Source organism: Larimichthys crocea, chromosome XVIII, assembly GCF_000972845.2.
Source record: "Larimichthys crocea isolate SSNF chromosome XVIII, L_crocea_2.0, whole genome shotgun sequence".
NCBI classification, from domain to species: domain Eukaryota; kingdom Metazoa; phylum Chordata; class Actinopteri; family Sciaenidae; genus Larimichthys; species Larimichthys crocea.
The window spans coordinates 19,145,010-19,157,122 of NC_040028.1; the positions used below are offsets into that span (position 1 = coordinate 19,145,010).

The following is a 12,113-nucleotide window of genomic DNA, read 5'->3' on the forward strand; positions in this document are numbered from 1 at the left end:
GAATAAAATCCAAAGCAGCCTCCCAGAACCAGGACGTAACTCACTAAACTGCACCAGCAGAACCAACAGAACACAAAGCATGAAAAAGCAAAAGGAAAATATTTAGCACTTGCAACACCTTTTATTATATTTGTATGCAGTAAAATTCTTATCACAATAAGGAAGAAAACACCTCTTAAAACTTTGAACAAAAGCACATAACGAAACAACTGCCCGTGTTTAGCTCGTAATTGTACATATTTATAGTAAAGAAACATTCTTTATAAATACTGTTTCATCTGTAGCAAGTAAATACCATAATTTAATTACAAATGGATAAATATGGCAGTTGATATTTACAAAAGGAAGGGTGTAGTTACATAAAATCGAACGGCACAACGTTTATTTTCCTCACAATCTTTCCAGATAGTATTTCACAATTCAAACTTGCAAAGCACAAAACATCACAAGTTAAGCCCAGCAAACTAAAATATACATTCACAAGCATAATATTGTGGTCTGTTTGAGTTAAATGTTAACTTTGGCACTCTTTCCAGTTTATAGATGTTTAGTATAGTACAATCAATTTGCCTTAGGATCACAATATTCAACATTATAGTACAATTTTTAGCGTAATATGTGCACTAAAAGTCCAGTTAGAGAAATAGCTACCATTGAAGGAACATCTATACACCAAAGACTGACAAACTATCACAACCAATGGGAAAGTGGGCTTTTAGTAATTATTTACAATATGAAATACACCTCGACTATTATACATATTTTCCTCTGTTGGTAATCGTCATCTTCCCTGGTGAATCCAAAATAATAAAATCAAAAAATAAACAAATGTTTGTGTGCCTCTTGTGTGCACGTGTCCCAATATCCTGCCGGACGGTCCAGTGCTGTGAAATGAGTGTGTGTTGCTTCATTTCAGCTTAGTCCTAAACATACCATTCACTGAAATTGGAGGATAGGCCACTGTGGCTGGTGGTGTTGTGCACAGCTGAGGCTGGGGACAGGGTGGTGTTGCTTTGGGTCTCGGTGGTGGGAGACACCAGGCCTGGAGGTGTGGAGGATTCATAACCAGAGCTGGCTGCTGGTGATGAGTCTGATGCTGGTGGAGAGGCTTCATGAACCTGAGGGAGGGGAAAAATAAAGACAGATAAGTATTTACAATCCATAAAACAGAGGAGATTAGATGGGGATGAATGGAGACACACACACACACACACACACACACACAAATATAATCATGTGCATTATAGAGGCCTGACACACACACACACACACACACACTGTTCATCTCGTATTTACCTTCATGTGTTTTCGTAGAGAGCTGGGATGTGTGTAGGACTTGTCACACATTTTGCAGAGATACGGTTTGTCCGACGTGTGGACGTGCATGTGTTTCTTTCGGTCGCTGCTGTTTGCAAACCTTCTGTCGCAGCCTTCAAACTCACACTGGAACGGCTTCTCTCCTGCAGGAGGAAAAAATAAAAAAAGAACACACAGATTGTCAGATATTTTTTTTTTTTAGTTAGATGAGAAATGCCTCGGGCAGAGTGTGCAACGAGGAGCTGTGCGTAAAATTCAAATGCGTAAAAAAAAAGAAGAAAAGTTGAGTGTGTGTGTGTGTGTTGATATGTGGGTGTGTTCTTTTAAAAATCACAACAATCACAGTTTTAAAACTCATCACGATCCCACTCAGCTTAAAGCTTATTTTAAACAGCAGATAGGGGAGGGTGTTGGAGAGGCTCACATCTTATTTAGCCTAAATAATGCGCATAGTGATTTGGAAAGGGGGGTGAAAGAAAGAGAGAGGGAGAGAAGGAGGGGGGACATGGCTGTCCTCAGTAGGCCTACAGAAGGCGTACCATTTGCTGGGGGAGACAATAAAAATCTAATTAGCACCTGACCAATTTCATGGCACGGCACCATAATGTATTTCCCAAGAAAATAAGTCCAAATGTGAAAGGCTGGTAATGGCCCCTGTCTAGCACCTTAGCTCCCATCACAGGGTCGCATGAGAAAACAAAAGGCATTCTTTACGCGTAAACAGCAACTACTGCTGCTGCTGAACCACAACACACACACACAACTTCTAAACACACACAGGAATTATGAATCGATTTAGTACGAATAAATGATCTAAGGCCTGAGTAGAAAATCTAGATGGAAATACTGTGAGCTAGAAAAGCGCCATGGAGACATTCAAACCGATTGTTATGATTTACCAGCTCCACAACGCGCGCAACGCGCCTCCAACTGTCCCACCTGAGCCTTTTTTTTAGTTTAACCAAAATAATAAAACACAAACAGGCTCGGTTAAATTGTTTTCTACCCGTTTGGACACGTTTTACGCAGGATCGATTGTCCAAGTGTGTCCGACGTAAAGCCGTGCGTGTGCAGAAATGATTCATGAACTCATGCCCTCTCTCCTAAATCTTGTTTGTCTTGTTTCCATCTACTTTAGCAGCCCAAAATAACCCACCGATAATTAGACCTTAATTCGTGCTCACCGTGGCGCAAATTTACAACAGCGGAATAAACGCACATGCACGAATTATAACAGCAGTAACAACCAATTTACTGTTTAAACAAAATGGATTTTTTAAAAAAGAAAAGACTTCACAGTTTTTGGATAATTACCTGTATGTGTTCTCTTGTGTATCTTCAAGTTTTCCGACCGTGCGAAGACCTTTCCACAGCCGGGGAACGGGCATGGAAAAGGCTTCTCCCCGGTGTGCACCCGAATGTGGTTCACCAGTTTGTATTTCGCCTTGAACGGTTTGCTCTCTCGGGCGCAATCCTCCCAGAAACAGACGTGGTTCGTCTGCTCCGGTCCACCGACATGCTCCACCGAGACGTGCGTGACCAACTCGTGCATGGTGCTAAAAGTTTTGTTGCAACACTTTTTGGGGTTGCTGAGCTGCTCGGGGTCGATCCACTTGCAGATGAGCTCCTGTTTGATGCACTGTTGCCTCATGTAGCGGAAAAAGGCACCGGGGTGGTGGTGGGCTGCCATGTTCATCCCCATGTTCATATTCATGGAGCCGTACTGGTTGTGGAGCTGAGCCGCCGAGTACGGGTCGGTCCTCGGGCTGGAAACCTGGTGGTACTGATCGGAGCGTCCGAAAACTTCTCCCGGTAGTCCGAGCCTCATTTGCCCATTCAGGACGTTCGGTGATCCGTGGGACCCATGTTGGTCGTGGATCCCGGGGAACAGAATGTGGCCTTGAGTGTCTGTGTGGGAGTGATGGAGGGATCCCGCCGTGGGGCCAAAAATAGTGTGTTGGCCGCTCGCCGGAGAGGATTCACCGAAGCCACGGCTGCGAAAGAGAAAGTCCCTGGTGGAGTTGAATGGAGAGCTTGCATACGACGTGACATGGGCAGCGTGAGCCCCCAGTGCCGCAGCAGGGTAGCCCGGCGCCTGGGTGGTGAAAGCAGAGCTCTGTCCCGGTGAGAGCTCATGGTTGAGCTTAAACGCACCCATGTGTGCCGAGTCTACAAAGCTATTCTGTGCCAAACTCAAGTCTCTCTCCTGCATCTCGCTCGCTGAGTGATGCCTGGCAAATGACCCCACTCCCAGTCCGGGGAACTGATGACCAGCGTCCAGTAGCATTGTGTTTTTTGTTGTTGTTGTTGTTTTTGTGTGTGTGTGTGACTGAACCAAAAAATTGTGTTGCCGTCTGAATCTGGGCGCAGAAGCTTCAAGGAGGCGACAGCCAATAAGTTCAAACAAAATCAAACGATGATGCTGACGAGCAACGGTTCAACTTCCAACCGTGGAAACGCAACATATCAGGCGTGATGGAAAAACGCTGCTCCGCTCATGAGGAAGAAAAAAAATCAAACAATCAGCTCTGAATGGACTTCTACTTAACTTGCGTCAAAAATCCAAATGTGAGAAGAGGAGTTTTCCTCGCGTCCTCCTCCTTCTTCTGCTTCTTCTTCTTTCTTGACTGCGACAGTTGGTTGCGTTTTTTAAAAAACAAAAAAACAAAATACACTTAAAAAGAATGAAATAGTTTTTCTTACTAGGTGTCCTCTGCGTTACACAGGGGCGAGAGTGGCTGGAGCATCTCAAAAAGCTGCTGCTGCTGTTTCCGAGGAGGAGGTTGGGTTTTTTAGTATTTATTTCTCTGGGCTCGCCTTGTGTTTATCGCGGAGTGTCCCTGTTTCTCCGTGGACTGGCTCTACCTCTTCTTCCGCCCCCTTTAACTGGAGCCCGTTCATTCATTCCTCGCAGTCTCATTGGCCACCGCGCCTCATCAATCCCAGGTGCCCCTCCAATAGCAGGTAGCGCTTTTGGCGACTTAATAGTGCAACGCCATTTTCCACTAATAATTACCGCCTACTTTTAGGAGAAGATTTGAGGGGGGGTGGAGGAGGGAGGGAAAGAGGGGGAGGAGATGGAGGAAGAGGAGGAGGAGGAGGAGGAAGAAGAAGGGGGTGTACCAACGAAAGGATCACGAAAAGAGAGAGAAGATGTTTTTGTTGTTTATGTTTCGGAGGTGGCGAGTTGTTGAATGTATAAGATTTATTTTTTATTTTTTTTAAATGTGGCATTTGATGTGAAATAATAAGAGATGAATGCAAATATTCAGATCAGAGTAAACGCCAAAAGAAATTAATCTACACAGAGCCGAGCTATGACAACATAACATAACAGAGTTATTATAACAGCACTATGAGATGTACAATTACGCACAGTGATGGCACAGTGTCCATGTCCACTGCGCACAGAGAGATGAAATATGTTCAGACATTTTTACTTCTATAAAAGCATCAGACAGTTTGAATTGAATATTTTAAAGTCTAATAAAATACAGACGGTGCAGGAAAATAAAATCACAGCAGCTGATGCTCTGCTGCAAAACGTTTTTACATGACTTCATGTGCTGCTTTATTATTTTTTATATTATTAACACGAACCAGATCAATTTATAATAATTTAAACATCTAACATGATCATAATAATCGGATGTCTGTCTCTGTCACTTTATTCCTCACAGCTGAAAAAGCTTCTGTGGCTCCATATGGAGTCCAGTGGTTTTTCCACTGGTTTGTAGAACCACAACTGGGCCCTTTTTTTTTTCTTTTGCAGTGGTGCTGCTTCACACACTCACACACTTTTTTTTTTTTTTTAATGGTTCCATATGTTAACCGGTTCTGCCTCCTTCGGTGGTTCTCACATTCACCACAGCAAATTAAGTTCCATGTTATGGTGGTGGAGTTAAGGTTGAGCATCAAGTCACAATAATAAAGTTGAAGCAGTAAAAAAAAAGGTGGTGCTGTCCGTGTGAGTGTGGCTCAGTGTTATGTTGGGCAGAAGAAAACAATAGGCTGCAGCCACACACACACACACACACACACACACACACACACACACACACATTTTCATGAGAGTTCCTCTTTGTGCACAAACATATACCTGACACATGGAAGTCGTTGTTGTTGTTGTTTCTAAGTTAAAGGATTTGCTTCATCCACTGGCTCCTCTCCATCATAAGCACGCTCTGATATCTGCGTGCAAATGTGGCAGTACAAGGCCACATCTCCACCACAGCTGCTCATTCAAGTCAAAAAGGAAGTTTACTTACATTTTCACCAAAGATCCCACACAGCACTCCGAGTCCATGACACAACACACACCTCTCTGTCTGTCTCAGCTCTCCGGTGTTTCACCCAGCGACAAAATAACGGTGGAGGCGACGATGGGAAACGTTTAAAAACTTTTTTTTTTCTTTTTTTTTTGTGTGTGTGGAGAAATTGTGTGTCTCTTAACTCAAGTGTGAGACAGGCTGAGCGTTTGTGTGCGCCATTCTTCCAAGTCTATTTCAACCCGCACCACAGGAAACGCAGGAGCTGATCCAAGTTCAAAGTCACGTCTGCCGACCCCTATAAGAAGTTCTTTATTTCTCTGGAAAACCACAAAAAAAGCCTTTCCCGAGATAGAGAGAAAAAAGGAGAAAGAAAATTAAAAAAAATAAAAAAATCTACCGGGTAGAGAGAGAGGGCACATGGCTCCGGGTTTTGGAGAAGAAAAGGGGGGTCCAGCCTATTGAAAACCTCCCCAAAGAGCAGGATTTCAACAGGTTTTTAGGATCAGTCATAAAAAAAACGAGACCTGCAGGTTTCAAACATAAATCACATGAAATATTTCTCAGCTCTGAAGTCACAATGCACATCGATGAAGTCACGCACAGTCTTGGACACACAAGGGGCGCACAGCCCGGGTTATTATAATGGGAGGCCAAAGGCGTATTTCTCCTCTGTGTTATCTGACAATATCAATATGTTGACACACTGGAAGGTTACTTGTGTGGCTTCCGTGACCTTGTGTTTCATGGATGTTTGACCTCTGACCCGTTAAGACCACATATGTTGCCCTCTTGACTCCTTTTGGTAAAATAACCCCGTTTATGACAAAGGCGTCTTTTGTTTTAGAGAGAGAGAGAGAGAGAGAGAGAGAGAGAGAGAGAGAGAGAGTTTAAGATGCCCCCCCCCCCTCTTCTTCAGTCTGAGGCATCGACAGCTCTGCTGCGTAATTTGGAAGCTATAAGTCAATAAAAATTAACCCTTTCCTTCAAGAAAGTTCAAGTTTCCCCATCTGTCAGTTTGGTGCAACATGTGCGTCAAAAATATGAGAATTGTTTCCAATAATTGCAAAAATACAGAACATGTTCCTCAAAATAAATACAAATAATAATCATCAAACTGATTTCTGGTCAGATTTTTTTGGCTCCTCGTTTAATGTGCTGTTTAATTGAATGTGTATGAAAACATGCAGGGGCCCTTAAACAAATCATAAACAATGCACCCACTGCTCCCTCTGCGTTTTTATGGCTCTCCAGAAGCTGAGCACGTTTTTATTTATTCAACCCAACGGCGCACACACACACACACACACACACACACACACCTACAAACACACACGTCTCGTCATGGCTGAATTAGAAACTTTTTTAATTGGATAAAAATATAAATGTGACAAAAAATATCAAATAAGCATCTGTTAAATAAATAATAGAAGCCACCATGTGTGACTGTGAATTCATGTGTATTTAATTATATATTTATTTTTTGGAAGACTGCAACGCGTTATATGTTGATTTTAAAAGTTTGGACATCAAATGAAAATCAAGATCATGAATCAGTTTGTGCAACAGGCCCCTGACACGCAAAGCCTCCACTCTGTATAAAATGAATTATAAAACATGTTCACTAAACTAAATGTGCTGCTTTATTTTTCACAGTTTTAGATTTTCTGAAAGAAAGATGACGGGTGATGGGTGGATTTGGAGTTTTCATGTTCAGCTCTCACAGATCGATGGTTGAAGGTGTGTGGATGAAGACGTTTCAGTGACAGATATGCTGTCAACAGGGACGTGATCCGTCAGAGTGAACCTGAACGCAGCATCAGTCATAACGCTGCTGAATTATGTTTTTGCCTTTTTGGACACATTCACGGAAATGAAAGACGTGTCTCACGCTTTATTATAGTTAAGCCAAGACTAATTATTTTAATGGGATTTTTTAAAATATATTATTTTAATTGAGGCATTATGAAAAATGTCTGAACAAATAAAACGTGTTTATTGCTTTTCCTAACTTCTGCATTATGATGAGTGATGACAGCAGCTCAGACTCCATTGAAAGCTGCTTTAAATTTAAGTTATTTATATGAACATACGAAGAAAATTAATCATATTCATTGAATAGTGAGGAACAGCTGCGGCAGAGAGAACACACACACACACACCTTAGACATGCACGCACAGATATTTATCTTTTTATTTTATTTTGTTCATTAACGTGTTTATTTGTATTTTATTTTGAAATGAATGTTGCAGTGCACAGGTGCGCTTTTTTTTCCTTTTGCACCCTCCTGATGAATCATGTTATGTTGCTGCATAAATGCTCACTGGCGACAAATAAAAGTGTAGATAACAAATAGATCAACTTCTCCACACATGCACACACTGCTCACATACATCCATCCACCAGCAGCGCGCTTTTTCTGCGTTTTCTTCCCCCAATGGCGACGTTACATCGAGGGTAAAACACTTGGACAAAGCAGAGACACTAAAGTCTGCATTCATCACAGGAAAAAAAAAAACTGACATTTTCGGTCATCCACATGCGCCAGCACCAGTAAACAGAGAGCCACACAAACAGATCTGCTGGGTAACTTTGTGAGTACAACTTTTTGGAGTCAACAGCGATAAAGAGAGTGAGGGGGCGGAACCCTGCTGAGCCCCTGCGCTGAACGACAGCCAATCGCTTCGTTCTCCTAACTGCCAGTCACCGAAATCCGTCCAATACCCGCAGTGCCATTTCTAAACTGTATTCCCCACTGTGTCCTCCAACTGTTGTATGTTCTGCCAATCGCTTGAGGACAGAGTGGGAAAAGGAGCAAGCAGAGTTAGAAGCCGGACAAAAGAACTTATAGACCCCTTATATACATATTTTCCTAATGTTGTAGAGAGCGTGGTGTGGTGAAAAACAATTGCGGTGAGTGCGGATGGACTTGTCAGTGTAGTTATGGAACCCCCTTTAAGCAAGAGGAACCCGGCGATAAGATTAGCGGATTTGGCAGCGACTCAACCCCTTCCTCATCAGAATATGACAGGCTTCCCGGGGCTAGGGGGGCATCACCCTCTCTCCCACCATGCCCACCTCCACCCTGGGGAGCTGGGCAACGACCCCGGAGTGGCACTCACTCCATTTGGACCAGAGCACATGGCACAGACAAATGCTCTCAAACTTAGCCCATCTCAGCACATTCAGAGCCATCCCGAAGCCCAGACCGCGGCATCTTTCACTTCTGCTCAGACCACAGTTGGTTTCCCCGTGGCTCACCCCCACTCAGGCTACTCAAGCAGCAGGGACTTCATCCTCAGGAGAGAACTCTCAGCCTCTGCTATGCATGCACTTGGCGACCAGCATAGTTCCGCCTCCTCCCCTCATCACCATGGCATGTTCATCTCCCCAACAGGTGCTTATGGGCACACGGAAAGTGGGGCCCATTCACTTTTCACTGGACTCCACGACCAGGCGTCCCCAGGTGCCCACCACCATGCCCTCAATGGGCAGATGCGCCTGGGTATACCGGGGGACATCTACGGCAGGCCAGAGCACTTCGGGCACAGGCCAGAGCACTATGGACCCTCTTCTCTCCACAGCTACAACTCCATGAACCTCAATGTGAACATCGCTTCTGCTCCTCACGGAGCGGCGGGGGCGTTTTTAAGATACATGCGGCAGCCCATAAAGCAAGAGCTCATCTGCAAGTGGATCGACCAGGAGCAAAATCAAAAAAAGCCCTGCTCGAAAACTTACAGCACGATGCACGAGCTGGTCAACCACGTCACGGTGGAGCATGTCGGGGGACCGGAGCAGAGCAGCCACGTCTGTTTTTGGGAGGAATGTCCGCGGGAAGGAAAAGCTTTCAAAGCGAAGTACAAACTGATAAATCACATCCGAGTTCATACCGGGGAAAAACCTTTCCCGTGCCCTTTCCCGGGATGTGGGAAAGTGTTCGCTCGATCGGAGAATTTAAAGATTCACAAGAGGACTCACACAGGTCAGTGCTGCTAATTGTGTAAAAAAAAAATAATATACTAACCATGTGTTGTTTTATCCTAAACGCATTGACAGCGCGACCGCGCGTAATTACGCACGCAAAGCGAGCAAAAAAAAGAAGTTTTATTCGGTGACGCGGTCGCGCAGTGACTAAACGTGTTTCATTTCCTTTCTATAAATACAAACTTTTTTTTCTCACTCGCCTGCAGTCGGCGTGAGAGGATTAAGGCATATCATCTGTGAAAAAACGTGCTTACGTACGAGCAGGAATACGCGTAAATGTAATTATCCTCAGGCGTAGGACGTTTACGCAAAAAGCTCCGTTTGTGTATATGGACGCGTACAGGGATGCACATGGCTGCAGATGTAGATTTATTAGATGTGAGAATTGGTTTTACTGTAGAGCGTCAGGAGTGTGAGCTGTAGGCTGTGACCTCTGTGCTGCTGCTGCAGGGAAATCAAATCTATCCTGAGCAAAACAACCGACAGAGAGTCTCAGCAGACTTTGAAGCTTTTTGTTGTTATCACAGAGAGAGAGGCTGGATGAGAGAAAGCTTCATTTTGGCTTTTTGCCACGAACAAGAAGAGGCCTCAACACCGAGAAACCCCCAAAGGGAAAGAAACAAACCAGCAGAAACACAAGTCACCTCCTTACTTTAACCCCAATCCATAATTCCACGTGTATGCAGGTGACCGTGTGTGTGATGAGTTATAACCACACAGTCCAACACGGGGCATGAACGGCTCTTGGTGGTCTCATGAGTGCCCCCTTCTTCTCCCACACACACACACACACACACACACACACACATACATTTAACCAGAAGGCCTAAAGGCATGTTACACGTGTTCACACAGGAAAAATGCTTTGGACAAGTGTGTGTGTGTGTGTGTGTGTGTGTGTGTGTGTGTGTAGAAGTTTAGTGACCAAACGTGTGGGTGAAGAGGAAGCCCCAGTGGAGCAGTTAGTTTGTTTAAAGGTGGTATGATGAGATGTGCTCCACATGGAAAATTCATTTTCAGCTCCAGGTTTGTGATGTGTGTGTGTTTTTTATAATGCACGTGACACTGACCTCACCTGTCTCATCTGTTCCAGGTGAGAAACCTTTCAAGTGCGAGTTTGACGGCTGTGACAGAAAATTCGCCAACAGCAGCGACCGGAAGAAGCACTCTCACGTCCACACCAGTGACAAGCCTTACTACTGCAAAGTGCGCGGCTGTGACAAGTCCTACACGCACCCGAGCTCGCTGAGGAAGCACATGAAAGTGCACTGCAAGTCCCCGCCGCCCCCCTCCACCAACGTCACCTACATATCCTCCACAAACCCTCTCGGAGATCCTCTGTCACCCAACAACAACAACAACAACACCGAGGCGCACAGGAACCGCTCCGCGAACCTCTCCCCTCAGGTCACCAACCTCAACGAGTGGTACGTGTGCCAAGGGAGCGGAGGACCCAACCACCTCCACACCCCGTCCAGCGATGTGCCAACATCAGATTCAGACGACGAGGACTCTTTCAGACACTCAGACCCGAGGACAATGCTCTGATGGCCTGTTTACACCACCAACACGTGACTGGCACAAACTTGTCACCTACTTGACCCGTTAAAAAAAAGTGTGTAGATCCATGCTGGCCCCCACCGTGCGCGCTTTTTTTGGGGATATTGATGGGTTGTTTTCACTGTAGCATTTATTTAAAAAAAAAAAAATCACTGTGGATGCAATGCAGGCCCAAAAACACCGCGAGGAAACGTGTTTTTTTTTCTCCTCCAGAGGTGACCCCTGACCTTTTTCTTCAAATGTAGATGAAACACACTGAAATTAGAAAGTTTGAAAAATTCAAAAAAAGAAAAAATCCTCCACTCTTCTTTGAAAAGGACCAAACATTTTAAAGTGAGCCACTTTTTTATTTTTATTTTATATATATTTTCTTCTTTTCCTTTCAAGAGCAATATGCAGGCTTTAATTAACTGCATGACTTAAGACTCAACTGGTGTGCTGAAATTACATCTTTCATGTGACCTCCCATCATCCCCCTTTGCAGTTTAATAACTCGCCTGCCATCAATCACTGTCATATTCCAGACATTTAAGGAAAACAAATGGTACTGCTTGGTGACTGGCAACAAATGTTAACGGACACAATCTAGAAGAAGAAGATGAGGACCCTTTTTTTAAATAATTAATATTTCATGTGATTTCTTTAAGATGTGGTACAAAACTTTGATAAACTAATAAGAAGGAGGGGGGGTGTAAAAAAAAAGAGTCAAACATCATGAGTGTCTTAAGGGTTCTCATTTAACCTTTTCAGATTTATACAATACATGTGTTTGGATGGAATTTTGTAATATTTAAAAACTATTTAAGACTATATTTTATGCAAAATACACAAGTGTTATGCTCGTTAAAGAGTACGAGTAAGTCCCTTGAGACCCTAAATGTCTACACTGACAGGTTTTGACCCTGTAGGATTTGTATATATGTAATTGTACTGATGCTCGTGAATGTTGTGTAGATTTAATTACAAGGAAAAAAAAAAAA

General features: G+C 43.8%; 2 protein-coding genes across 2 annotated transcripts; one reads left to right on the plus strand and one right to left on the minus strand.

Moving 5' to 3' along the window:
* Positions 1 to 215: 215 nt before the first annotated feature.
* zic2a (zic family member 2 (odd-paired homolog, Drosophila), a) lies at positions 216 to 4,244 on the minus strand. Its single transcript, XM_010734012.3, has 3 exons — positions 2,632 to 4,244; positions 1,297 to 1,460; positions 216 to 1,118 (listed from the first exon to the last, which is right to left on the minus strand). Exons 1-3 carry the CDS (start codon positions 3,602 to 3,604, stop codon positions 924 to 926), a joined length of 1,332 nt encoding a protein of 443 aa, XP_010732314.1. The 5' UTR covers positions 3,605 to 4,244; the 3' UTR covers positions 216 to 923.
* A 4,089-nt stretch (positions 4,245 to 8,333) lies between these two features.
* zic5 (zic family member 5 (odd-paired homolog, Drosophila)) lies at positions 8,334 to 12,113 on the plus strand. The gene is made up of 2 exons (XM_010734011.3): positions 8,334 to 9,571; positions 10,667 to 12,113. The coding sequence occupies exons 1-2, from the start codon at positions 8,530 to 8,532 to the stop codon at positions 11,119 to 11,121; spliced, it is 1,497 nt and encodes a 498-aa protein (XP_010732313.3). The 5' UTR covers positions 8,334 to 8,529; the 3' UTR covers positions 11,122 to 12,113.